The sequence below is a fragment of the Calidris pugnax genome, unplaced genomic scaffold (genome assembly GCF_001431845.1).
Source record: "Calidris pugnax isolate Ruff unplaced genomic scaffold, ASM143184v1 scaffold138, whole genome shotgun sequence".
Classification (NCBI taxonomy): Eukaryota; Metazoa; Chordata; class Aves; order Charadriiformes; family Scolopacidae; genus Calidris; species Calidris pugnax.
In genome coordinates, this window is record NW_015090858.1 from 319440 (window position 1) to 347359 (window position 27920).

General features: G+C 42.8%; 1 protein-coding gene across 1 annotated transcript; it reads right to left on the minus strand.

Moving 5' to 3' along the window:
* Positions 1-27608, minus strand: KREMEN1 (kringle containing transmembrane protein 1). The gene is made up of 9 exons (XM_014943987.1): positions 27527-27608; positions 18335-18497; positions 14952-15043; positions 9301-9425; positions 8524-8677; positions 4766-5098; positions 4005-4163; positions 2191-2275; positions 1-1263 (listed from the first exon to the last, which is right to left on the minus strand). The coding sequence occupies exons 1-9, from the start codon at positions 27603-27605 to the stop codon at positions 1101-1103; spliced, it is 1353 nt and encodes a 450-aa protein (XP_014799473.1). The 5' UTR covers positions 27606-27608; the 3' UTR covers positions 1-1100.
* Between the last annotated feature and the right edge of the window lie 312 nt (positions 27609-27920).

Genomic DNA, 27920 nt, shown 5'->3' on the forward strand with positions numbered 1-27920 from the left:
GAAACTGTTTCGTAGAGCAGACCCCCATGGATGGTTTTGTTCTTTGACAAAGGCATTCTTCTCAAAAATGCAGTTCAGTTTTAATTTTGCAGGCAAGGAGACACTTTTTCTTCTCACAGGTGAGTAACAAGGCAACTGAGTTGCTGAGAGCTGGTGGCAGCTTTGTCACTGGTTTAGGCTGCTCAGCTCAATGTCTTTAAGTCCAGAGTAAGCATTTGTGTTATTCAGCCTCGCCGTTCAAAAATTCAGCGAATTTACAGTTTCTTTGGACTTTCTTTAAGAAGCCCTAAGTTTACATCCAGAGCGAATGCAGGGCTCTGACCAGAGCACAGTAGTTTTTTAAAGGATCACTGTGAATATGAACAAAATCATCATGATCACTGGTGAAAGGTGGGTCAGACGCAGTCGTTTAAAGTCTCCGTTGCTCAAGCAGACCGTGACCTGGTGGCCGTTACTCCATTTGCAGCTGAAGCTCCACAGAGTGTTTCCCTCCTGAATTTGATTTGATTTTTATTTGTACATCTCTGCTTGTAGAAACAGAAAACGTGGAAAGAGCAGAGAACGGGGCAACCAGGCTGTTTCTCCAAGTCTTTGACTCCCCTTTTATTGTGCAGTCCCATTTAGCTGTGTTTTAAGGCCAATAAGCTCCAGTTGCTGTGGCAACCGAGCAGGTTATCAGTGTCCACCTCGAGAATAAAGGGACTAAGGCAGCCTGGTACAAAACAGCCACACAGGAAAGTAGGGCACGAGGAGTCCTCAACCTGCAGGTACTCTTCAATTACTCTTGGCAGGGGCACAGGGCACTTTGAATTGTACAGGTTTTTACAGGTATTTTAAGTGCTTTGGTTTAAAGGCAGTAATTAACAGCACTACAGATTTGATGAGCACCAGGTATTTCAAAACTATTGCTGCAATTAAATCTGTTGCCATTAGTACACCCAAGAGAACAGCAGATAAGCAAAGTTACTCAAAGGCCTTTGGAAATGGACTTTTTTAGAAAACAAGTACGAGACTGGGAGCTAAAAAAAAAAAAAAAAAAGGGATTATTCCCAAGTCACCTGGATTTTAAGAAGACTGATTCTTGTAGAACAAAAGACACTTCAGTTTCCCACTAGTGGGTTGCAATCGTCTTGCTGACTTCGAAGCTTTTTCTTGAAGATGGATATGGATGTGGATGGCTGGTAGAATATGCTCCAGATCTCCCCAGCAGTGGTGACCTCCCCGGAGTCTCCCCTTTCAGCTGCAGATGGGATGGGGTGGGACCTGGGAAACAAGGGTTAACTCACTGTGAAGGTGCTTGGGAAGCCCAAATGAAACGTCAGGTGTTCTGCTGCTAGAATAGTTGCTACCCTAATGAAAGCAGTGACATTCAGCTAAGAAGAATGTAAATATTCTATTACTAATTGCTATTAACATAAATTAACTTCCTTGTATATTTACGCCTCTTTGTGGTATGTAAATACAATATTCAACAGTTACAACTTGCTGATAATTTCCCCATCATTTCATTCAATGACTGTCCATCTGGAGGACACAAAAATTACTTGGTATAAGTGTAGAGAAACATAGTAATAAAATTATGTTGTTTTTAACAGGCAAAAGAAATCATACAGGTTAAGTGTCACACCATAATACAGATTTTCATTTTTCTAATTCATCTTTGAGCCATTTTCAGTACTTCAGTAAAAGAAAGTAGGTATTAACTAGCCTACATATAAAATTTCTCCAGTAATAAAATTATGTTGTTTTTAATAAGCGAAAGAAATCATACAGGTTAAGTGTCACACCATAATACAGATTTTCATTTTTCTAATTCATCTTTGAGCCATTTTCAGTACTTCAGTAAAAGAAAGTAGGTATTAACTAGCCTACATATAAAATTTCGCAGTTCCTCGATCTGGGATGAGGTTTTAATTTTTTTCCTGCAAATAATTATCATAATTTGACCTCTTCCCACCAATGTTTCTCAGTTCTTCGATCTGGGATCAGGTTTTAATTTTTTTCCTGCAAATCATTATCATAATTTGACCTCTTCCCACCAATGCTAGGTGTCTGATTCCTCTTTGCTATATAACATCGCTCAGTATGAGAAACCTTTTTATTCCTTAAGATACAAATCTTGTCAAAACAAGAGCAAAAGAGAGATTCTGTTCTGTCTGTGCTGCAGGGACAGTTTTGCCCCGTACTCACCTCATGGTTATGTGGAGAAATATCTTTGCTATTATGGCTGTAACACTGAGGATGAGCAGCGCTGTGAGACTGTATATTGTCCACTCTGTAAAACAGGAGAGGGGAGAGGGAGAAAGAGAGGAGGAGAGGACATTCGTTTACTTACAGTGTTTAAATTGCACAAAAGAACTGCAAATTACAATTGCACAAAAGAAACACAGAGTTTTCTGATGCTTTGTTCAAAACTGTAATTTGAAGATGCCTTAAACCTTTAAGTGTTTTCTGCAGAGACTGGCAGAGAGTGTAAGTCTCGGTCGGAACCGGTTTTTCCCATGCAGGACTGCTCCCTGTAAAATTGGAAGCTGGGAAAATTCAAAGCGTTTGCCAGTAAAATTATCTAACTAGCATCTAGGAAAGGAATCAAAACTCACTCAGAGGACAATTTAAAAGCAGACTAAACAACATACTAGAATATATGCTATCAGTAGTAACTCTGTGTTTGCAAGGAGATGGCCTAGTTTTATATCAGTAATTATGTAAGTAATGACTAAGTATGTTTGTTGTGGGTTTTTTTTTTTTCCTTTCTAGAATCCACTGAGATGGGTGATCAATATTTGTGGTCTGTTATTTTATGACCTCACACTGAAGGCTCTCGGGTCATTGTATTTTACATTTCAATTTAGTTCTGCCGAGTTCAGGCAGGACTTACAGAACAGCTTGACAGACTGCAACACTGGAACTATTTCAGGGGTTGGGGCTCGAAGGCAGCCAATTTCTGAATTATTAGATCAGCTTTTCATTTGGACTTCCGTAATCTTGCAGGGGGAGGCTACAGCACGTGGAGAAAAGGGAAAAGGGATGGCACTAGGATGTAACTGTGACCTATTTAGCACAATGAACAGCCTTGCAAGGATCTTGAATTATTAGAACAACTGAATAAAGGCCGTCACCTCCAGAAGTCCTGAAGCTCTACAGAGTGAAAAAAGGAAGCGTAAGTTCCATCCCACCCAACACCCCTTCCCCAAAGCACTGCCTGTTTGTGATGAATTTAACACTATTTTCATAACTGCAGTGGTCACTCAGGCTCCAGCTCGGGCCTTGAGCCAGAGGTTGTGCCCAGGACCCTGGGCATGGTCTGCAGCCTGGCCGGGTACGTGGGGATGGGCAGGCACCTCCTGGTGCTCCGGGGCTGGAATGCAGATGGCTTTGATGGAGGCCCAGCTTCAACAATTTGTAAAAGCAGATGCCCCGGGTAGTTTAAAGACAGGAGAGACCAACAGTGACATCCACCCTGAGCGCATTTCCAGCCTTCGATCATTTACCACTCAACAATTTCCTGAATGAAGTGATGTCTTGAAGGTGAGTTCTAGACACGTGACAGTTCTCACTGGCATCTCCCCACATTCATTAACTCACTTTGTCCTTGTCTAGCCCTCTTTGTATTATTGCTGGAGCTTTTGTGAACTGGGATAAGTTGGATGCATCCAGCATTCGGGCTCTTCCAGACTCTTGGAAGAGCTTGCTCTTTTTTTCAGCGCCTTTTGCCACCTCTATGGTAAACCCTGGTCACTGCAGGGGTTGTTAATAAGGAGGCTGCTCTGACTCACACCTTTCTGATGTGCTTTCATTCTCAAGGTCTCACGCTATTTCTAACTGATTTATGCTGAGAAGTGAGTTTTAAACAGTGATGAGGGCAGCACAGTTAGCGGTAATTAGACTAAATGAAAATCCACGCTGGATCAGATAACATGGAGGAGGAGGCAAAGGAAACAGTGACTCAAGATTATGTTTTGGCAAAATGCTTTTCCTGTTTCCACATTTTCTTGTAACATTACCAGGCATGGAGCTGCTAGGATGACTTGGGCTGGTTGTGATGACATAAAGTATCTTTGATGACCGGGCCGTGTTGATGCTGAGATTTGCTTGTTCAGTTTTCTTCTCCAAGAGGGTCTGATTCATTGGAATGCTCTTCTGATGCACATTGTCCTTCACAGCTGAAAACACAAGAGAACAATCACAATAACATTCTGAACAGGACTCCTATTTTGTGCTTGTAATCAGGTATATGCTGCTTCCTGATTTATTTAAAGAACTTCAATAATCAAATTATGTCTGATGCCAGAAAAAGCCTGTACTTCACCAAGTCGGGGTTCCCAGAATTTTTCTGGAATTTGTTCATCGTAGCAGTAGGTACAATTCAGGGACTAAAATGTTTTCTCCTGATGAGTTTTGATCTGAGTGGGACGGACTGTTGGAAAGAGCTGAGTTGGACCAAGATGCAGATGGACTACTGATTTTTTTTTGTTTTGTTTAACTTTGTGATTTTCCAATCTGTTTTGAAAGGCAGGTATATATAGGGTTGAATTTTCAAAAAGTTAAATTTTGCTACTTAGGACATCACTGACTGGAGTGTTCCAAGTTGAGAGAAATTTTAGGCAAGCTTTTACCCACTGAGCAGTGGCAACAAAATAGATAAAACACCTGTAGACATGAGAGGTAAAATACTTGCTTTTTTTGCCATTTCAGAAATGTCCTGTGTGAATTAAATGCTTTAACGGCTCATTGAAATGTAGAAAAGGCAAAGTTAGCCTCTTACCTCTGTATCTGATGGCAAATCCCTGGGCTTGATTGATTTCATCTGAGAAAAAGTACAAAATGACAAAATCCAAAGAGATGTTAAAGGTGTGGGGAGGCCGGTTCTTGCCGTTGAAACGAGCTAGAACATGATAGGTGTAGCCATCCAGCAACTCCACCATATCTGTAGCATCTTTGATTTCAAAAAGCACAAAGCTGAAGTGGATTTGAGATGCCCCTGGAACTTGTATGGTCCAGTAACAGACTTTGCCTGTGCCGTATGTGTCAGGAAAATCCGGGGAATAGATCACAGCGGTAGCAGAAGTGTAATTTCCTCCACAGGCACCAATATGTGCTGTGAAAAGAAGAGGAGAGGGGGAGAAATAGGAAAAAAAAAAAGGTTATACATTCATTATGCACAGCTTTAGTACTCCATAGATTCTAATACTCAAATGAATTCCAATACTCAATACTCCACCCCGGCAGGATGCCCAGTCTCTGGTTTTCTTTGCAGTCCACAGCTCCCTGAGCAGAGCTGTGATGTTGGGTTTGCTGGGGACATGCTCCTTCTGTCTCGGTGCTCTGAGACCTGTGTATCAATCTTAAATATGGCAACTGCCCCTTGTCCATGTGTGTAACCAGGTTCCCTTTCCAAATCCCTGAAGGAACAGGATGATGCATCACTGATCCAGGGACTCCATCCCCGTCAGGCAGACAGGGAAGTGGGTTAGTGACTGTAACTCCCACTGCTGAATTATTGAAATTACTTCACAGCCTTATCAAATTGAAAAAGATTGAGGTTGGAAGGAGCCCCTGTAGATGGTCCAATCCCCTCGCTCAAAGCAGGAGACATTGTTGGGTTGTGGTTTGAGTTTCTGAGGATGGAGACTCCACGACCTCCCTGGGCAACCTGTTCCAGTGTCACCCGCACCGTAAAAAAAGCTTTTCCTTATGTTTAGATGGATCTTCCTGTGTTTCACTTTGTGCCTGTTGCCTCTTGTCTATTCACTAGATAACACTGAGGAGAGTCTGGCTCCATCTTTACACCCTCCCATCAGCTATTTACACAGATTGAAAAGATCCCCCTGAGCCTTCTTTTCTCAAGGCCAAAGAAGCCAAGATCTCTCGGCCTCTCCTTGTATGAACCACGCTGTAAGCCCTTAATCACCTTTGGGGCCATTTATAGGTGTTTTTTTAAGCATCCTGCCTTTTGATCTTGTCCAATTAATGTTTTCTAACCTTACTTTCACTAAGTAACTTGGACAAGATCCTGTTATGAAGAAAATCTTTTGGATTTGTTGCTACCTTTTATATTCAAAACAGGCACACACCCAGTAAATCTGTACATTTCTTGACAACTATCCAGATTCCCAGTGCAAACTTATTTACCAGTGAATCCAGAGAGAAACTCAAACGCTAGCCAACTGACTTGATTAATATCTATATATACACATATATAATTTGTTAAATGTATGGTATATAGCTATATATGCATATATATATGTATTTACATATATCCCCTAAATACACAATAGTATGTATCTATTATATATGTGTTATTATATAATAATGTATTTCACGACAAAACTGTTTGGATCAGAGTTATCACTCCCCCATATCTAGGCCGAAGGACTGACGAACCAAAGTAGAATTATTTGCTCTGAAAGTTTAATTAAAGTCCTGTAATAGAGGCCTGTGAGAATGGAAATGAAGGAAGCGAAGTGTTTTGAAGTGTCTCAGTTTTCAAGGCCTCTGAGAAAGAGCTTTAATAAATACAAATTAAAAAGGGAGCTCGGAGAATGAGGACAAGCAGCAGCATATGTCTGCCAGAAAAATCATGTGAAACTATTTCTCTTTTTCTGGAGCAAGGCCTGATCATAGCCTGAGCAAATCTCACACTTCAGTGCCGTACGGTGAAATCCTTCTAGAGGAACTGAAAGAATATGAAAGCAGAAGAGTAGAAAGAATGTAAAAGGCCCCACAGAGGTACTAAGCCCCTTGGAGGAGTTTGTGTTTGGCATTTACACCACGCTATCAGAGCTGGTGATTTCATCGGAGAGATCGAATTGTTTGAATAGATTGAATTGACAGAATTGAAATTTGTCATGGAGACAGCAAATTTCCTCTTTGCAAACAGCTTCTAGGTACTCATACTACATTTGGCCGTGCTGTTTGTAATTACTGAATCACACGACGTTCTTCCACCCAGCAATATTAACCGAGACCGGCAACGAGTCCTGCTGCACAGCTGCCCGACAGCACACAGCACTGCCCCATATGGCATGGAAATGCTTTCCCCAGCTCATTTCCTTCTGGAGCTGGCAGAGCTCTGTGTTGTGGGTCTGAGTGTTACAGCTGAGTGTGACAGTAGCACACCAACACATGAGGTTAATGGCGGGGTGTGCGGGGGAGTGTGCAGGGATCCGGGGTGATGGTTCTGGGGATAAGACACAATCTGGAAAAGAGGAACGGGGTGAGAAGGTCAGCAGTAACAGAAAATAGGTGGCCATTCTGAGGATGACCTCTCCTACCCGGCCATAGCTCTCTCCCTTGCTGTGTACCAGAGGAGACAGCACAAGTCCTTGGGGTAACACCCTGCCGAGCTCTTGGTCAGGCAAGGAAAGGAAAGCTTCACCCATCAGAAAGTCTTTATCCATCAAGGGTTTGGGAGCCAAGAGCAGAAGCAGACAGAGGATGCAGCAGTGGGAAGCTAAAGACTAACGTACTATCTCAACACTGAAAGCAACATGCAGCTCAGGTGCTTCTCTTACAGAATCACAGAATGGTTTGGGTTGGAAGGGACCTGAAAGACCACCCAGTTCCAACCCCCTGCCCTGGGCAGCGACACCTCCCACCAGACCAGGTTGCTCAGAGCCCATCCAACCTGGTTTTCTCTTCATATCGAGAATTGGGAAGCAAGCAGAGTGAGTAATTCCTGTCTCAACTGAAACCTTGTTCTGTCTCATGAGCTGGGAACCAGTCTTAGAGTAAGAGATGGGAAGTTTGGTTGTGTGATAAAAGACGTGAAATGATCGCGGTTTTAGTTCCAGAAAGTTTGTAACTCCAACTTAAAAGGTAGCTTCTGCACCAGAGGCAGCTGAGACCCGAGAAGCAATGTATTGGTGCATGCTGTGAACTTTTCCAGTACTCCTGGGAGTACTGGGAGCCTGCACTGGGTACTCATACTGTCAGCCTGGGAGGTTACGCAGCTGGCACTGGTGTGGGTACTGAAACGAGGAGTAGAAAGGTGGGTTTCCACGTATAAGAAATAATGAAATCAGCAATGGTCATAATAGCGACCAAACCTGTTTTTACTTTTGGGATGCACTCTTTCCCTGTCCCAGTTCTACCGCGTTGCTTCATGTAACAGGGGTATAGCAAGTCTCATCTACTTTAATAAAAAAATCCCAAGTAGATTGAAATTTTATTTGAGATGCCTCACTCAGTCACCTCTCTACTCTCCAGTATGCTCAGCTCCGAAGGAGTCTCCCATGACATGGTGTTTGTGATGGCCCAGTTACACTGTTTGTGGTGAAGAAGAGACAACCTCTGGAGCGTGAGTCAGTCGCCCGGGCAGGCGTCATTTCTTGGAAGAGCCATTTCACTTTTTTAACGGATGTGAATTTTACGCAGAAATGGTAAGAAGCTCTTTTTATACTAATTTAGGTGTTTTGCTGTTTTGTGTGCAACCGTTCTCAGCACATTTAAACCCTTTTCCCTAATTTGCTGAACATTTGAGGCCTCTCCTTTGGGAAAAACCGAGCCCGTTTCATTACTTACTGTCAAAAAGAATGACTCTGCCATCCCCACCGCAGGGCTGAGTGTGGTCTCCAAAGCAAACACTGTTGCATTCCGTACTGGCTGCCTCCCCGTATCTCCAGTAGTCGGGATTATTTCCACAGAAACAAGCATAACCTGATTCCATGCCTGCAAACTTTGACAACAAAGATGCGTAAGGAAGGGAGGGAGGGAGGGATGACACTCAAAGGAGTGACAGCGGGAGGTTGTATGAGCAAGAAAGCTGGCAGCAGAATCTGCACATTTCGGAGATGTGTAATTAGTTAGAGGTCAGTGGTCCCACCACAAACTGTTTTTGTTTGAGCTGTCAGGATGCTACTGAGACTAGCGGGAAGGATGGGCTGGAGGGCAGTTAGGGCACCCTGTCTGTCACTCATAACTGCAAGCAGTGACCATACTTCCTCCTGGCATTCTGGAATTAACTGGTCGTTAGCCCAGGTTGTTCTGGATGCAGAGAGAGGGCTTAGAGTGGGGGTGAGATCTTAGACCTCCTAAAGGTTAAAAAAAAAAAAAAAAGGGAGGGGAATGACACCAGAAATATGATAGATTGTTTTGGGAATATTGCCATCTTTTGTCTTCGAAAGCATGTTAGAAACATAGAATTGTCCAGGTTGGAAGGGACTTTTCAGATCATCAAGTCCAGCCATCAACCCAACACTGACGAAACCCATCACTAACCCGTATCTTGTAGTTTATCCCAAAATAAATAATCTAAAAACTTTATTTCTTTTCTTCGTAAACGTATGTCAAAGAAATCACCTTAAATTGCTGACTCCGGCAGGAGCTGATGCACGTTTGGATAGTGAGTTTATTGGAGGTCTCGCTGGTGCCGGTCAGAGGTGGTGGCTCTCCATGATCCTTGTAACACCCGAGATTCCCTGGCACTGGCAGGAAGAACAAAAAACAGTCACTCCAAAGGTGTGCCCGGGACACACACACCGCTTTATGCACTACCTGGTCTCTCAGCAGCAATCTCTGCATTCCTGTCTCGATTTCGCAGCATGGGAAACATCACTCTACGCTAGATCCTTGTCACGTTTTCCAACCGTGCCCAGGGATAAATGGCAGGTGGTGAAATAGCATCTGATCTCCTTAGCAATGTCCCTGCAATACTCGGCAGCTGGTTTCTGTGAGCTGCAGTCACAGGGACAAGATAAATACCTGCTTCACTTCTCCTGATAGAGACGATTAAAAAAATTTAAAAAGGCATTAAGTGGGTTTGGAGGTTTTTGAGGGTTTTTTGGAGTATGATTATGCATATTCTAACAGCGTAAATTAAAAAATGTGATTTCTGGCTGATCTTTCAAAACAATGAAGTTCTGGAAGTTTTTGAAACAGGATATTTGAGGAAGGGAACCAAAACTCTTTTAGGCTGGAGTTTGGCAAGTTTTATAGGAGGAACTACATACTTATATAGGGGAATTTCCTAATATTTAAAACGCAAATTCTGACATGAATTCAAAGTATCATATTTTATGGTATGTACAAAGAGCTTCAAAGTGAGCAATATTACTTTTTTTAAAGAAACATCTATTTATACTGCAGTAATACAACATTTCAAGGCTCCTTGGTCACTATGGGAGGTCAGAAAGAGTTTCCCCCCTTCAGTGCATAATTTGTCCTCTGTTTTTGCTTGGTTTTGTTTTTGCACTTTTCATCAAAGCACTGGGATTTAGCCACGGCTACTAGAGAGAGGATGTGGGGTACAATATTGTGCTCTTCTAATGGCATAAAATTATCCCTTGCCGACTTGCCATATCTGCTCATATACTAGGAATTAAATCTTTTACCAGCTCTGTGGTCAGATATTTTTTATCCCTGTGCCAGACTGACAAGGATTATTTTTTGCCCACCTAACCTCCCCGGCTCTGGGTAACATGGGATGTGGTCAGAGAACTGCTTGAGAGCTTTCCTTATTCCGTCATTTGTTATTTCAGTCCCCAGTAAACGCCGAACTCTCTCTTGCCAACGTCTTGTGGCACAGCACTGTTTCAGGTTTTTAATTTACCAATAGGGTTTTCTGGGGGGAGAAATGCTAGGTTTGGGGTTTTTCAGCCTCTGATGTCTGATAGCGTGTGGATTAGCTGTTTTGGGGCTCCTTTTGAACCAGCCATTACTTGTGCAGGGCGCCCTTTTTTCTATCAGATAACCTGTGTGTTAGTAACCTGCTTCCACATACTTCTACTTTCACATAAATGCAGTAAGAATGCTTTGATGCTTTTGTACTGAGCACTCTTGTAGAGCAGTCCTGAAATTATCTCTTCATTGGATGCTGGAAGGCCCATTTCTGGGATTTCTTATGCGTGTCCATGTGCAGCTGCCATTGAAATATGCCTTGAATTCTGAACTTCTATTTGTCTAAATCTAACAAAGACGGTCTCGTCCTTATTCTTTTGGAATATTATAAACTGAGCATGTAAACTGATGTCAGCTCACCCTTAAAATCTGAATCATGCTGGAAGAGTTAACAGCTCTGCCTGAGAACTTCTCCCAGACTTGGGCTGCGGTGCCTATGGCAGCTTCCTTATTTTGAGGAAGAGGGTTACCATATCTATTAGTGACCAGCAAATATGCTGCTCTGTATATGGTTATACTCCTGAGGAGGATGATTATAGTATTATAAAGAGGAATTAATGAAGTTGAGAAGAAAATTCTATTATGTGTATTTTTTTTAATTATTAGATAATGTTGCTTCAAATATTGTTCATAAAATATTTTTGTTTTCTAAGAAAGCTACAATTTCAATTATAAACACTTTCATGGAGTTAACGACTTTGATATGCCCTGCAGCAACATGCATATAAGTACCGAGACTTCAAGTTCCAGCCTGATTTAACATACCTTTGGAAAGCCCCGTCCCAGCCCCACCCCAGCTGAGCACAGCTGGGCAGAAAACTCCCAGAGAGCACAGGTTTTTTTGTACAGTGCATGATTTCACTGCCCTGAAAAAACTTCCTAGTTAAACCAACCTCACTCATTGTCCTAGGAGACCTGGGATTTCCTAAAACCACATACTTTATAAATATTTGTTTGTTTGTTTGTTGTAAGTATCATTATTGGTGAGATCCTTCAACCTTGTCTCCAGAGGATTAGCACTTCAGCATGTTCCGTGCTAAGAAACTAGAATGAGTAATTTGAAAACTTCCTACATTTTCTAATTAAATCAAGCATACCGTTTGGGTATATCCTACAGCTAATTAGTCTCTTTGGTGTCCCAGCAGTCTTTTAACTTTCTTGTACCTAGCAAATAAAATTGTCACGTGGCTGGGAATAAACAGAAGCAGCATCAGTCTGGCCTAACACTGAACAGTAATTTCCACGCCAGTGCCCAGCTCTTCAAATTACACTGAGATCAAATCAACAAACTCCATGAGCCCAAGGACAGATGCTCAGCTAAAAGCACTTACGTAGTCCCACATCAAATATATCATACCATCATCTAGGTTGGAAGGGACCTTTAAGGCATAATGAGGTCCCAGCAAACACCAGAGCTTCTGCATATTACGTGTTAAGGCATGTGTACTAAAACATGGAATTCATCCTTTTGAGCCCAAAGCCACGTCCCAGCTCTGCTCATCTGGCTGGCTTTCAAGAGCCTCTGAGCGTTTTGCAATGGTCGCATGCACCAGAATAGGGTCTCAAATGGTGCAAGCTCCTCACTGTTCCCTTCTTCAGACACAGACAGGTCAGTCTTACAGAGTGATTAATACAGCTCTGTACAACTTACCTGGCTCTACCATTTAACACTTCATCAGTATTTCAGTAACAAATAAATCTATCACATGACATACATGCACACAGGAAATACGATTCCAGTAATGAAACCTGTTCACGGTGAGAGCCTCATGCAGGCCATGAAGATGGAGATGCCATTATGTGGGGCAGCAAGCCCTTCTCTCTTGTACCTTTGGGAGCCTAAGTTGTTATTTCCTTTGAATTTCAACCTAACCCCGTTAACAAAGAGACTGAAACAGTCAGGACTAGCTGCAGTATTGCAAACAAACAATCTACAGCATTCGGTTCTGCATTCCCCATGTGAGATGCACATGTTCTCTCAGGACTCCGTGCTGCCTTTCTTGCCTTTTAATTTTGCTCATGTCCATTCCAGTCGGCTCAGCAGAGCAGCCAGGAAGAAGAGGAGAGGAAGAAAAGGAAAGACTAAGGTCCTACCAGGGTAACTACCACTGTCTTGGGAGACTGAGCCCATCCAGCCTCGTCTAACATTGCTAAACCCCACGGAGCGTGTTGGCACAGGCAGGATGGCGGAGCACGTTTCTGAATGACACACTCCGCGTTACGTATAAATTATTAGCAAACAAGACACATGATATAATCGTGTGAAATCATCACCGTAATGAAAAATTCTGAACTGTAGGTTCTTAATTATTGCTACAGTGAATCACTGCATGCAAATCTCTCTAGGCAATCAAGACGCTTCATGTTGCTGGCATTGGAGTGGTATTATGTGGGTATCGTTTATAGGTAAATTATGCTCCAGATAATTATATTTACTACTAGAAAAGACAAGTATAGAAAAGAAGCTTATATAAAAGACAACTTTTTTTTTACTTCTCTAAAAATTTCAACTAGGATTTCTCTACACAATTGCTTTCTTGCTCCATCACAAAACTCAGTTTTGTATTATGCACTTCACAAGTTGGTTTTGATGGTTCTGTGATTTACCATCATGCTTACTGAAAACAGAAAATCTGGTAAAGAATAAAAGTGGGTTTTTTTTTTTTTCCTTACACAGCTTCACAAACCATGAGGTTTGTATTAAGACTTGGATGGGCTTGCAGTGTACAGTTTGTTCTAAATTGCTGCCATTTCTTTTTCTAGTATCCAGTTTCAGTGCAATGCTTGAAGCAGCTGCTACTGGTCAAAAGGACATTTTGTAAATGTAAGTCTGGATTATCTGTGCAAGTAAGTGTCCAAGTTTAAATCCTCCGCTCCCCACCACAGAGAAAATGAGTGGGGCTGGTTTCAAAAGGATCCTTTGTGTAGAACAAATGGAGTGGAGAGAATTTGCCTTTCAGCTTTTTCACTGGTGCCATATCCAGAGAATTTGTTAACATCTGTGGTCTTTAAAGAAAATGCAAATTCTTTCATTTTAGACCAAGATAAATTTCTTAATTAGGAGGGTCATGTTTCCTAAATAGGACCTGGTATATTAGAAAAGTAAGAGTAAAATGTCCTCTGAACAATGACTATCGGAGTGTTGAATGATTGTGTGTTATTTAAATTAGACTCTTTAAATCTGTACTTAAGTCTAGGTAAAAGTCAACCGACTTAAGGTCACACTTAAGTATTTGTTTGCCTAGGCTGGAGATGTGAATCACTCGCTTACATTCATAAAAAAAGAAAACTGTGGGCAAAGTAAAAAAACCACTTGAGATCTATTTTGTTTTGCTTGGCTTTGTTTTCTTAACTTCAAGTAAGAAATGTACTTCTTCCAATGGAAAGGATGGCTACATAAGGACAACTGCTCTGACACTGAACAGCATACACATAAATTATCCCTTAGAAATAGAGAGTACTTGCACAGATTAGGAAAGCAAGTAAAGGCATTAATGATTAGACTTAATAAAAGGTGTAGTTATAGTTGCTTGTTAACATGCAAAACTGGAATCTCTTTTTCATATTTAGGCGTATTTTAAAGAATGTGATTCTTGGGATTTCATCCTGGAGCATTCAGGAATGAAAATTTTGGAACATATTGACACGAATCATGACAAAACCTCCACATTTTGGACAGGGTAAATAAGATAATACATTAAAAATACTAAATACTGAAAGGAAGCTTCAGGTGAATTTGTGCATTATCTGTTAACAAATCAAACAAAGCCCAGTTTAGGGTTTCACAGCAATGCTAAATATAGGCACCTGCAAGGAACAGGATTCCAGCCCTGAGCTCCCATAAACCTAACAAATACCCGCCGCTTCCCCGTGTCCTCTCACACTGTCTCTATTTCTTTCAAGAAATTCTGTGTATGATGTGTTATACACATTAAACTAATGCCATCCATTTTACAAGCTAATTGCAAACAACAGACACGTACGTACCTTGTAAAAAATTAATTAATAATTTCCTATTCATTTTTGTCCTCTAGATTTTAATAAATGAATGACATATTTCTATGGATTCAAAAAAGCCCTAGCAGTACTTCCTAAGTTTTGAATGATCCTCTGTCTGGTATTATTTGTAAATAATAGGATGGCAATGTAGGAATGATTCAGCAGGTTTATCACTAACTCTAGAGACCCGTTTAAAATATTGCTTAGTCTGCAACTGAAAATAAGCTGATTGGCCTTATTCTGGTTTCTGTTTGAAAATCACTCCCCACTGCTGTCACACTGCCAGTCTCTGTGCAACAGAGATGCCGGCCTAAAACCCTGCGTGGTGCTCTTACTTCGGCAGGATGGGATCTCACAGTATTTCCAATATATTCCATCCTCGTGCTCTGCAATGTAGCACCACGGGCTGACATCTCCGTCTGGGTTCCTGAAAGAGGAAAACAGAGTGAGTAAAAAGTCATCAAACATTTTCAAAACCCACGTAAACATAAATCTTACTAAGCTTCAGTGTCATCACTATTTGGCTCTAATACCGATTGAATGTTTAACCATATACCAAGAATAATGCAAAATCAGTCAGGAAGTTCAGATATCTTTGGTTATTACAGTAAAAAGTAAGCACAAAATGCTAGAAATGTCTAAAAAACAACTTATTTTTTCTTTGTCTAAAAGGTGCAGAGCTATTTCTGGACAGTACTGAGAAAGAGAGGGAGATTTTCAGCCACACATCCTACGTACAGGTTCATTAGGCTCCTAAACTTGATTTTTGCCTTGATACAGAAGAGTCCAGACTCCAACTTTCTATATGATGACAAAAACATTTCTCCAATAAACCATTCTGGGAAAGACTGAGGTCTTTTCTGCCCCTTCGGTAAAGCTGAATAAATCTCTTTCAGAGATCTGATATATTGATGGATAATTCCTTATGTGTCCTCCATTATTCTTTGCTGCTGTGCAGACCTAATTAGTTATTAGGTTATTTAAAGTTTTTTCTAGGTACACTTTGAAAAACTATTCACAAATTAAAAGACCAATGTAAGAGAATAAACTGGTACTTTGGACAGTCAGGTTGAAATATGACCTTTTCTTGTAACTATGGCCAACTGCAATCTTTTATCATGTACTTTGGCATTAATTCTACTAATTAGCCCCCCCCTACACTGAGGAGTCAGTTCAGCTGCATATTGACATTCGGGCATACTAACAACTCCTGGCAGGAGATCCAATTTGAGAACTGCTGGAGATGGGTTTTGTCAATTAACTGAAGACAAAATAGTTGAAGACAACTGGTTAGTTGAGTTCAATTCAGCTGAGTAAAATGCTGCTAGTTAGGCTTTCAAACAGAGTAGGAAAAGTAGTGGATGAGGAAACTCTGTGCTGGGAATTTAGGTGTAATGGCAGAGCTCCCAGTGGCTAAAGAAAGAAGACAACTAAAATCAAGGACAGCCTGTACTCAAAATAACACAGTTTTCCTTGTTTTCACAGTTACAGGAAACTCCGGATTTACACCTGCATGACAGAAATCAGATGTCTGTAATTGAATCATGGTAATGGCACTCCACATATAAATGCCTTAAAATGCAAGGAAATTGCAGAGAAATGAGATGAATGTCTTTAGAAATCTTTGCCTTGAACCTCAGAAGTGTCTACAGTTGGGAAACAATTGAGTGTCTTTCAAAATCTCCCAAAACTTCAGGCTGCATAATTTTGTTATGGCTGAAATGAGGTTTAGTGGAACATTATGAGGCATTTCCATCTTAACAGGGTGTCTTGCCATAAACAAAGTATTGCAAGGAAGGACCACCCATGGAGAGATAACATGCTTCTGATCAATGCTTTAAGTGTAAAATTAGATTATTCAAATATTGTCCCTAAAATGGAGCCTCAAAGCAATGTATTATGCCTTAAAAAAAGACTTGCAAGATACGTGTTGCCTCAGAGAAGGGAAAATCAACTTGTCTATTGTCACTAAGCAAATTAATAGCAGAGAAAGAGCTAAACCAGCCACATCCTCCCTCACAAGGCCTCGACAAGATTTGCATACTAAAGATATGCTCTGACACTGCTAAAACAGTGATTTTCCAAGCTTTTTTTTCAACAGAATGTGAAGTTAAAAAGCATTGGTTAATTAGGACCATTCCATACACCTGTGGGAATATTCCTGGGCCAAGTGATCCAGCACAAGGAAGGCAATGGCTAACCTTCCAGCCAAACTGCATCTCAACGAGGACAATCTGAAACCTGGCAGATTGAAGGTAAAAAGATCCCAAGTAAGTCTTTTTCTTCCCTGTCCTTCACCAGTGTTCTTCAATGAGAAATATCCTCCCAAGTCATCTGCTGCCTGTATCAAGGCATTTCTGTAACAAGAGAGGGCTGTTACAGGCAGCCCTCTCTTCTGTGCTTTCTTACTCTGGGTTAACTGGCTGGCGCTGTCTCTGTCAATATTTTCTTGAATGTCAGTTTCTGATTAAATATGGGAAAGTTCACAGATTCAGATTCAACAGAGCTGGAAGGGACCTCTAGAGATCAGCTAGTCCAACTCCCCTGCTTAGCAGGATTGCCTAGAGCACATTACTCAGGACTGCATCCAATTCTTGGATGAAGAACCAGGACCCTATGTTGGTGACATAGCAATTGTGCTGAACTCCTGCATATTAATTTTGCCTCATTTATCCTTATTTATATTGCTTTATTATTTATTATTATTATACTTTATGATTTATTTATACTTATAATTTCAACATGAAGGTGCCAAGTGTATAGGCTCTATCCTACAAAGCCTACAACCTGCTAAGTAAAGGCATATTCTAGGAGAACTGAGGTGGTCTTTCTCATGAAGGCGACATTAGAGCTTTTCTTGCTATGCCCCAGGTAACTCAGTTTTTAATCTCTTGGTTTAACACCTCCATCCCCATTACCCAATGAGTATGAGATGCCGCTCAACTGTATATGCATCCTAGATGAGCCTAGATGATGGTTATCACTGTTTAAGGAATGTATCTATCGGGTTATTCCCCACCTATTTCCATAGCAAGTATAGATGGGCATAAAAACTTAGCTGGTCAGTTCTCTGAAGGCCTAAATGTAGGTTCTTATTTGGCTCCTAAATTTTGCAGTTCTTATTTCAGATTCATTATGAGATCTAACTATAATTATGGTGGACTTCTCTAGAAGGCAAGGGAATGAAAGTGGATCTGCCATGGTTTGAGCTGGTACTGTAACTACTGAGAGTCGAGCTTCTGAATTCAAATAACAGCTCTAAGTCACTGAACAGCAAATGCTCACTGAGAATTTTTAGTGACTACAAAGCTCAGAAATACAGTCTGTAACAGAAGCAGGCTTGTGGGTGAGGAAAAAAAAAACCATAATGTTCTAGAGACTCCTACAGACATTCACTAGTGCTTCTCTAATTCTGACTTCGGTCAATTTTTTTATTATCTCCACCTTTTCATTTAAGTAATCCCTAGTCCTTCTCCATCGTGCCAATTATGGACTGGATATATGATGTGGAATTTGGGTGAGAGCTGGGATGAAAAAGTTATTCTACTACTGGTGCTTGTCGATCCAGGGTACTGATTACAGGATAAAAAACGACTGTTAAAACATCCGTGGTTCTGATGTTCTTCACTGTATGAAAGGAAGTTTCCTCATTTTTTGTCAACTGTTTAAGTTAACACTGGTCTATAGGCAATGTTAGTAACAATGAGATATTTCTTACCTGCAGTAGTTATGCTCTCCAAGCCCTCCCTCCCCATTGGGATATTTCAGAGTATTGTACGGATGCTCAAAGGTCTCATTCCAAAAAAGACAAGGTTTCCCTGCATATTGGGAGGTCTGGTTCTGAGTGCCGCGATAGTCAGCGCCATTTGCAGTGTAACATTCTGGGAAGAAACAGAAAAAGAGAAAGAATGTTTGTAGGGTTAGCGTTGTGTTGTTCTCCCCTTGCCCTTCACCCCTCCCCAAAAGGCCACGTTCCCTTTCACTAACGTGTTTCCTGCATTGTTTAGGCACCTACAGATGTGCCTGGTTTAGCTTTGTCTTATGAATGACATCTTCTCATCAAATAAACATTCATATTATTGAACAACTTTACCTTTACTAAAAATGCAAAAAATTTTTGGTTAAAACGTCACCACTGTGAGGCTGACAGAGCATAGGAACAGTTTGCCCAGAGAGGTTGTGGAATCTGACCTTGGAGATACTCAAAAGCCATGTGGCCACGGTCCTGGGCAACCTTCTTGAGCAGAGGGGCTGAACAAGGTGACCTCCAGAGGTCACTTCCCACCTCAAACCATTCTATGATTCTATAACCATCTTCCAGAAACAGTCATCATAATTAGTGTACCATAAATACAGCCCATCCTCTTTATAATTGATACTCGGTAACATTTATCAGCTGTGCATTTATCTAGAAATAGCATTGAGACAGAGCAGTCCACGACAGAATTAAAACATGTCAACATTTCTTTGTACTGAGTAGCACCAGGGAAAGTCACTAATGATTCCTACTAACTGCTGGCTGCAAAACCCTCTTTTATCTGATGGTGTTCTCTGCAGAAACCAGCTGCAGAGACGTTCTGCTGCCCCGAGGGAAGGGGCGAGCGCTCTCAAGTGGAGTGTGCTCATCCCAGGTGTCCCTCACCAGATGGACTTCACAAAACAAGGCAAGAAAGACCCGTGTGGCTGCAGTTGGGAGAGGAAAAAAAACACCCCCAGCCTAATCCCGATATTAACAGTACACTTTTTTGTATTTAGAAATACCGTGGGAGAAGGGAAAAAGTATCATTAAACCCGCGCCTTTGAAATGAGTTTAGTCTGGGCCCACAAATATCAGAATGGTGCAATTATAATGATTATTTCACCGTTTTATTACACAGCAGATGAAAGCTGATGTTTTTGTGCCTTCGCTGCGCGTTTTCATGCCTAGGCAGGTTAGCGTTACTATTAAATGGAATTTTGTTGCTGAAGGCACACAGGAGAGGTGTCTGCACAGCCATGAATGTACACTGCTATCATCCTTGGACAGAAAGCTATCAAATTTAACAAAAACAAGCTTCAAGTCAATACTCCTCCTTACTGTAATTTACCTGACTGCCTTAGCCATGCAGGTGAGCTACAGAAATTCACTGGAAAATGCAAATCTGAGTTTCCAGTATTTAGGCCACCACAGATATTTGCATAAACATATGAAAAAAACCCACTTTAAAGCCACCACAGTGTTGCAACTTTCTTCAATACGTCTCTTGCTTTGCAGTTAATGTAGAAGTTTTTCTGTGCCATAGGTGAAAAATATAAGCTGATGAATTTGGTGGAAAAGAGAGGAAAACATAATCAAACCGGATAAACAAAATAACGTACAGTATAAAGAATCAGTTGTGAGAAGCGATAAACACATCCAAGAAAAATGTCCACTCCAGCTTAGTGCTGTAACATTTATTTTTTTTGCTTCTCACTTCTAAAGGAGAAGCAATATGTACTAACATTGCTCAGAAATGTAAGGAATGCTACAATACCTGAATGCGATCTGGCACACAGGCTCAGCCGAAGTTAACATCGGCCCGTTTTAGCATCTGCTAAGACTGGCCCATGCTTTAACTTGCAGCAGCAACTGCCTTTCATTTTCATGTCAGCTTTTTTTAAAAATAGATTTTCTTCAAACTTCGCTACCCTAGTACTGTAAGGACATTGCACAAAAGGAAGAGTCGGAGCTCTCTCTGTTCCTCTGAGCTGTAGGTTTTTGTTCCCCAGACAACAGGTAGCTGTGACGGAGCCTCCTGTGTTCCCTGCACGACCCGCAGATTTGGGGAAAATGTGCCGGCCGGGTTGTAGTGAAGCTCTCCTGGCTTTGTGGAAGGGGGAGGCCGTGATACCCAACGTAAAACCATTGATTATCCCAGAAAAACTGAAATGGAAACTTTAAGTTATGGAAATTAGCGTCTGTTAGCAAATGAAATATGTGAACTTCGTGTTACAGGGAATTTGCTATGAAATTTCCATTTTGTTAATGATTAATGATAATTTTGCCATAGCAATGGAGTGCAATTTATTCAAGTAAGTACTAGCATTTAAAAATCAGGCGCTCAGTCTTTTGCCTTGAACAGCTTTGAGATCTGCTGCAATGTATTTTGTCCAGTTTTCTATAAAATTCCTGCTAACATGGATGCAGATCTCTCAGCATATTCAATATCTTGGCAGTAAACCGCTGAATTCTTCTATTTATCACACATAGTGATTTCACCATATTTTGCTGCACGGCAGCCAAGACACTACCTTAGCGATCTTGCAATGAATTTAATGTTCAGATGTAGTGAAGGTACAAAGTGAAGGTTTCACCTGCAGACAGGCCACTGTCCTCTCCATTTCAAATCCGGAGGCTGCCCTTTAAAGACAAATGTCCTAAGAGATTCTGGAGGAGGTTAGAACCTCCATCCTTTTTGCCTTGCACCACTGGTGCAATCATTTTGGGAAAAGATGAGCTTAAAAAAGGCCAGCCAGATTTGTCTGCACAAAACTAATACGGAAGAGGTCATCTAAATAGAACAGTCAGAAAAGAGCGGACTGAGCACTCTTGGTAAAACTCTTGGGCTTACTCAAATTATCTGATTTCTCTTTGGTAGATTATGATCATGTAGATGGGAAGGGAAAAAAAAATAAAACAACCGCCACCAACCACCTCTCCTTTACTGTTCTGGTACCCACCGGGTCCAGCGGCCTGCTGGTTGATGCCTCCATGTTACTGTAGGCCATGAAGGCCTTCGCTTGGAATCTAACATCACAAATGGTGGCTCCAGGAAATGAATATCATCTCCATGAATTTCAGCAAGCCTTATTCCTTCAAGTTTTGTAAAACTGTGGTATACTATGACAGAACTTGCACTGTATCCTAGTCCTTTCTGGGTGGTGAAGGGAAGAACAGGAGCGCTGTGGAGGCTAAAGCTGGTGGCTTCCTAGAAGGCATCAGGGTGCCACTGGGCTGGATGGATTTGTCACGTTGTTTCCATCCATGCACACAGTTCATGCTCAGTTTACAACCATAAACCTGTATTAAATCACCAGGGGTTTAGATAGTACACAGAGGAAGTTGTGACCATTCAAATCTTGAAGTCTCCAATCTCCTATTTCTCAGCTCTCAGTCAGCTGGGTTTCAGACATATTCTGAAGTAAAGGCTTGGTCAAATCCATGATTGACATAAATTTCTGTGATGACTTCACTCTATTTGAACTACTTAATGACCCTGCTGCTTCTACTGTTTCATGGGGATGTCTGCAAATGGGATTAATCAGACAGAACCATTGCAGTGGCCCTAGTCCTGGAAAGCTGGAAGGTTCCAGCAGGTCCTGTTCAGGATCAGGCGTATGAGTGAGAAAACATGGAGAGCAATGTGTTGTCAGGGCTGGTTTGTTTTCAACACGTCAGGTGCCATGGTTGACAGAAAAATAACTCTTTTTGTTTTTTTTTTTTAAATTAACACTGAGACTAGATAAGTACGTATTGAGCGGCAACTGCTAGAAAGAAAAAGCAGAAAATAAGCCTGGGGATGGTTGTCCACTCTGAGTGAATGCTCAGTGTGTGATACAGGTTCACAATTAGTTTTATTAGAGCCAGATCAACATTTGGAAGATCAAACAGCAGCTGTAGTAGAAATTTTTTCCATCTGTCTCAGTTTCTTCTTCGATGTAGGGACCTTACAATGATCATTTCTGCCTTTGTTACTTTGGGACTGTATGGCTGCCTGCGCTCCACATGGGCGCCACTTTAGCGTCATTTGAAAAATTAAGGTAGTGCAGAATAGAACAGACTGGCTTTTTTACTGAATGAAGCACTGATGATAGAACACTGACATTTTGGGGTCTGTGCTGGCTTCCAATGGTTTTCTGAGACGGACTTCCAAATATTGGTTTTAATCTCTGAAGTCCTTAATGGCAAGAGGCCCAGTTACCTGAGAAACTCTCATTTCGTGCCACATTACCACAGACAGAAACAATACGAACACTGGAATTTCATCTGCAGCCTTTTCTCTACAGATGGGATGAAAAGCAGAGAAAGCAGCTATCCACTGCTCAAACACTCTTCCTTTCCTGGCTGACAAGTGGGAAATCTTATAAATCTTCTGAGCATTCTCCAAAGCCCGTATTTTCTCAGAGACATATATTTAGTGACATTAGAAATTGCAGGCTGAAGAGATGGAGGTTTCAGGATGGTTTAAGTGACTTCTTAGAGTACTCCTCTAAGGTTGGGGCGTGTACATAGCTTTTGAGACAGAAAATTCAGAATGACAAACTTGCTACTATTTCACTGAAAAAAAAAAGTTACTTTTTTTTGTTTGCTTTTAGTTCTGGAAGCTACTTGGAGTGCTGGCTAGTGGCCGGAGAGATGAAAGGCTGACAATTCTCAAAAGCTAGCCTACCCAGGCCAGAAATCACCCTACCGACTACTGCCAAATGGGATGCAAGGTTTTCTCTTAAAAATCTGCAGATTAATGAAAGGTAAATGAAAGTACCCGCTATTTAAATCTTGGGTTTCATTACAGTGGTGTGACAGCCAGAACATGAAACGTTCTGCAAGGCTGGAGCAAGAAAGATTGGTTCCTACAAGTGCCTGCTCAGTTCTCCCTTGCTTTTCTTACGGCCTTTCAGAGGAGCCTGAAAAATGCTGGGGCAGAAAATGAGAATTTGGAACCGGAGGTGCTGGGTCCGGTAATGACCAGGTGTCGGTCGCCTGATGCATGTGCTCGTGCGGTGTTCTAAGACGGGTTTTAAGCCATTTCCATTCTACCTCCACTGCTCTCCTCGTTCTTGCTGGGGACTGTGATTTAAGCACTCCTCCTTAAATGAAAGCACTGTATCTAGGTGCAGATGGCAACAGTTACAGGCACTAACCAGATGCTGCAGCCTCTAATTTGATTGAAAGGGTATAATTAGACAGCAGAAACACTTCAATGAGAGAGCAACGCACAGAGGAAAGGGCAGAAACCACTTAAGTGATGCCAAGATACCCCGGCAGTGACAGAGGCAGGGGCCGGGGGTGGAAGGGGCAGAACACCACCAAATTACCTTCTTCGGATGAGAACGTTTCTGTTTCCCTACGGATGCGAATAGGGATTCTATTATCATAGGTTGCCACAGTTCTTCATGTGGGAACACTGATTAAAACCAGAAGAAGCTTCAGGAGATCAAAGAGACAAATATGGCTTCTGTGGTCATTATTAAAAATATTTTTAGCAGTGCAATGGTTTGCTTTGAAGACGCAGTTTTATCGATTGAACCAAAAGCTGGTTTGTGTACTGCCATACCATTGGCCAGGGAAAAAACCAGCTCATTCCATAGGATGTTACAGTGCAAAATAAATGTTTTGGGGAAGTATCAGGCTGGTTTAGACCTACCCAGGCAAAAAACTAGTGCAGCATTTTAAATTTCCTATTCCAGTTAATACTAATACAACAAAGGCCCTTATGCCAAAATGATCAGGTTTGAGTGCCTGTACTGTAACAGCAAAAAAACCCACAATGTTGATACAAACTCAGGAAAAAAAAACCTCAGGAAAGAACGATCTTTGTTTAAAATTGCAATTTTCAGAATTGCTAGGAAATAACTCCCCATCTGGTAAATCTGCCAGTTAAATTCTGATGTGATGCTCACCACTTGGTGTCCTCCTTTGCAGCGCCGGGGCTCTCTGTGTGTAGTTTAAAAATCACCTCTATTTAGCATTGATCCAAACCAAAGAGTCATCACAGCAAATACTCACCTGATGTTTGATCAAACCTTGACTTGAGCATCTGTCTGCCCTGTGAGAATGTGCATTCCTGGGAATGTACAGACATGTGCAGTTCCGTACCTGTGCTCCCTATGTGAGTTGTTATATATGTGATCTTTCTGTTCTTGTGGAACTTTGATTACTAACCTCCAAGCTAATAACCTTTTCATCGCTCTTCCTTTTTTGTTTTTAAAGGAAAAAAAAAAAAAAAGGTAAATGCTATTTGACTGGCCAGACCCATTGTGGAATATGTTGGAAGCAAGCAGTTTAGGCTATGAGCATGAGAACCAGTCATCATTATTTCTAATGCTTAAAAGTATGTATTTTGTACCTTTTTTCTCTTTATTTGTGCAATACAAACATGGTAGATTAGCCACAGCTTTGCAGCTGCTGGCCGGTCCCAAGCCGCAAGACGGAAACACACTTGCTCGTCCTTGTGATTCTTTATCACTGGAAGGAAGAATGCATGATGTGGCCCCTTAAGAATTCCTGTTCCTTAATACACCCATTTGTTTTCTTTCTTTGTGAAGTTTTTGAACTGTTGTTCCATTGTCAAGCGTGGCAGACTCAATCCCTTTGGAAATTTTATCAGGATGGGCCATGGCCACCGTGGGGATGGAGGGAGCGGTCAATAGTACAACCGTGATGGTGTGATATGACAAAGAATTCGCATTGAGCAGCTGGCACCGTGTAATCCCTGCCTCCCTCCCACTTCTTCGGCTCCATCCTGCCTAAATCCATTCCCACAACTCCGGATTTTTGAGTTACGCTCTATGCATGTACAAGCATGACATGCTGAAGTGTCGGACTAACTATTTCATTTTCTATCTGTCTGGTTTAGAAATGGCTTTTCGAGTATTTCCATGACGATTGCTTAAGGCATATCTAGTAGAACTGCTTCTCTGAATCAGCCAGACATGGACAGAAAAAGATGACGAGATAGAAGGTTTGTGAGAGAAGGCTGAAACAGCAGCTCAAAGGAGAGACTCAGCTGGGAAGAAAACCCAGGACATGGTGAGCCAGTACTGCTGAAGGGAAAGGAAAGACAGACTGATAATCATACACATTTCTGATGGAGAAACTAAATGAACGCTATAAATACAGAAACTAGAAGTGAGATCTTATTGCACTGGGCATATAAAATAACGTTTGTTCACTGAAACTAACATTTGCCGAAGGCATTTCCATCTCTTTGGCCTTGTAATACAAAACTCACCAAATTCAGACAGTCCTTTAATGTTAGGCAATCTATTCACCCATCTCTTATTTCTGATTCACTTGAGAAATGTGGTATGACTGAAGTTTGAATGCTGCAAATGTCAGTGTTTGGATTAATGGGAGCTGTAAGACATCCCAGAGAGAAGCAGAAACATTCTGTGAGAAGTAGCACAGCGCTGTGCGCAAAAACGATTGTTAACTCCCTCTAATTGCCGACAATTGGAGTCATTTTTCATAAGGCAATCCCAGAAGTTAAAGTTTCTCTCCTGTCTTAGCAAATGACGGTGAGACACAGTCTGTATTTCGACTGCATTTTACAATAAATCTAGTAAGAAATGCATTTGATAGAAATGGAACAGGCATTAAAAACATACCCTGTGACAAACGGCCTTACAAAAGACATGTTACTGTTTGTCATTTCAGATTTCTGCCGGCTTCAGGTGCACCCTGACCCAACCAACCCCCTCTTGGTCCTGTGGGATTGGGGGGGTCAAGAAGAAGACCCTGAGGTACGGTTTGCACAGGTTAGCAACTCTGCAGATTTCGTACCTGCCCTACGAATTAGAAGTCGCTGTTGAAGTCCAGGTTTGCGCTGTTTCCAGCTTCTTTAGCAGAAGACACACAGGTGTTAGCACTTTCCAAGATCACTCTCCTTTGCCCCCCCACCCCTAATTGGAGGCATTTTATATCCTTCCCTCTCCCCCTGCCCCAGCTGCTTGTGCTCAGGTGTTTCTCTCCCTTCGGTGGCCACCAGCACACGCCATTAGAGGTTGGAAGTGCAGGTGTGTGAACAGAGAGAATCCTCTCAGTTGCCTTCGAACCAAACCCCGTCACTGGGGTCTGTCCCCACTCGCTGCCACGCAGCCGGCAGGGAGGGAGGTGGTCACACACGGGGTGTTCTGTCCCCAGCTCTGCCCACAAACCTTCCCGAGAAGACGTTCTCCGACTAAAGCAAAGGAAAGAAGACCTACTGTGTGCACCAAACATGTCCTAGGGGTACCGGGAGCGCCGCTAGACATGGTCTAGACATGTCCCTCTCTAAGCTTTCTACATGCTTATCCAAAAATACTCCCACATTTTACCCACTTCAGGTAACTTCTGAAAAGTTTACCTTCTGAGTTCCCTTTCTGGTAAAAGGCTTTTTTTCTTCCCCCCCCCAAGAAGGTCTATGCAAGTGTTTTCCAAATCTAATTAGGCGCATCTGCAAAAACTTGATGAGCAGATATCTTGCTTGTGGCAAAAGGAAGTAGAGCAAATTCTACGTTATAAAGAATAACAACTATTAGAATAGGCAAAACGTGCCCTGGAGGAGCTTGCACCTGATGGCTGTGACTCCACGACCACCTGGAACGGCCCCTCTGGTGCTTGAAAACACCAGTGACAAGGGAGGCGAGGACAAAAGGGTCCGGAGAAATTGGGAAAAAACACCCCAACAGGTAGCGAAGCTCCGGGCCCCCCCCATCCCTTGGCCGGCCGAGCACCTGAGGGGTCGCGGGGTGGCACGCTGCGGACAGGTGAGGTGGCCACGCTGCGGGGCCCGATTCTCCCCCGCTGCCACCCGTGATTTGGTTTCCCAGTGAGTCCCGTTGGGGACACCCGGTGCCCCCAGACCCCGCGCTGCCCTGTCCCCCCCCCAGACCCGGCCACCGAACCGCTCCGGCGGCCGAAGGTGCTGCCCCTCTCCCTCCCCCTCACGCCCTCACACAGGTCTCCGCGCTCCCGCAGACCCTCCCGCACGAAAATCGCCCCCCCACAACACTCCTTGCCCCGCACCGAGCGGGAAGGGTCGCCGTGGCCACCTCCGTGAGGTGCCGGCGGGAGGCAGGGGGGCTGCGGGGTCCGGGGAAGAACTGCCCGGCTCCCTCGCCCCTCACAGAGCGGCCCCAAAGGCCCCCCCAGCACCGCGACGCCTCCCTCCCTCCTCACTCCCTCACTCACCGGAGAGAAGCGGGTCCCGGCAGCAGCTCAGCGCCAGCCCGGAGAGGGCCAGGGCGGCGGCGAGGGCGGGGGGCTCCATGGGCGGCTGAGGGGGGCCGGGGCGGGCCGGGAGAGCGCCAAGTGCGGAGAGCGGCGGCCCTACGGCATGTGTGTCCCGCCGCCGCGCCCCGGCGAGGTGCCGAGCTTTCCCGGCTCCCACCCGCATCCCGCCGCCCAAGGGGGGTACCGGGGGGGTAGGGGGCAACCCGGGTCCCCTCGCCCACCGAACGGGGGGGGTTAAGGGGAAAAGAGCGGTACAAAGTGCCACCGGCACCCAGAGAGTGGCCCGTGAGGGGACACGCGTGGCCTCGGTGACACGGACACGCAGAGACCGCAGACTGACAGAGATAAGCAG

What these genes read in the sequence shown, in the direction of transcription:
- KREMEN1 (XM_014943987.1), bottom strand. Translation starts at nt 27,605, where the DNA reads ATGGAGCCCCCCGCCCTCGCCGCCGCCCTGGCCCTCTCCGGGCTGGCG. An exon ending in ATTTGCCATCAGATACAGAG is followed by an intron (nt 4,164 to 4,765) that starts GTAAGAGGCTAA and finishes TTGTGTTTTCAG; the next exon opens with CTGTGAAGGACAATGTGCAT. An exon ending in TTTCTCCACATAACCATGAG is followed by an intron (nt 1,264 to 2,190) that starts GTGAGTACGGGG and finishes CTTGTTTCCCAG; the next exon opens with GTCCCACCCCATCCCATCTG.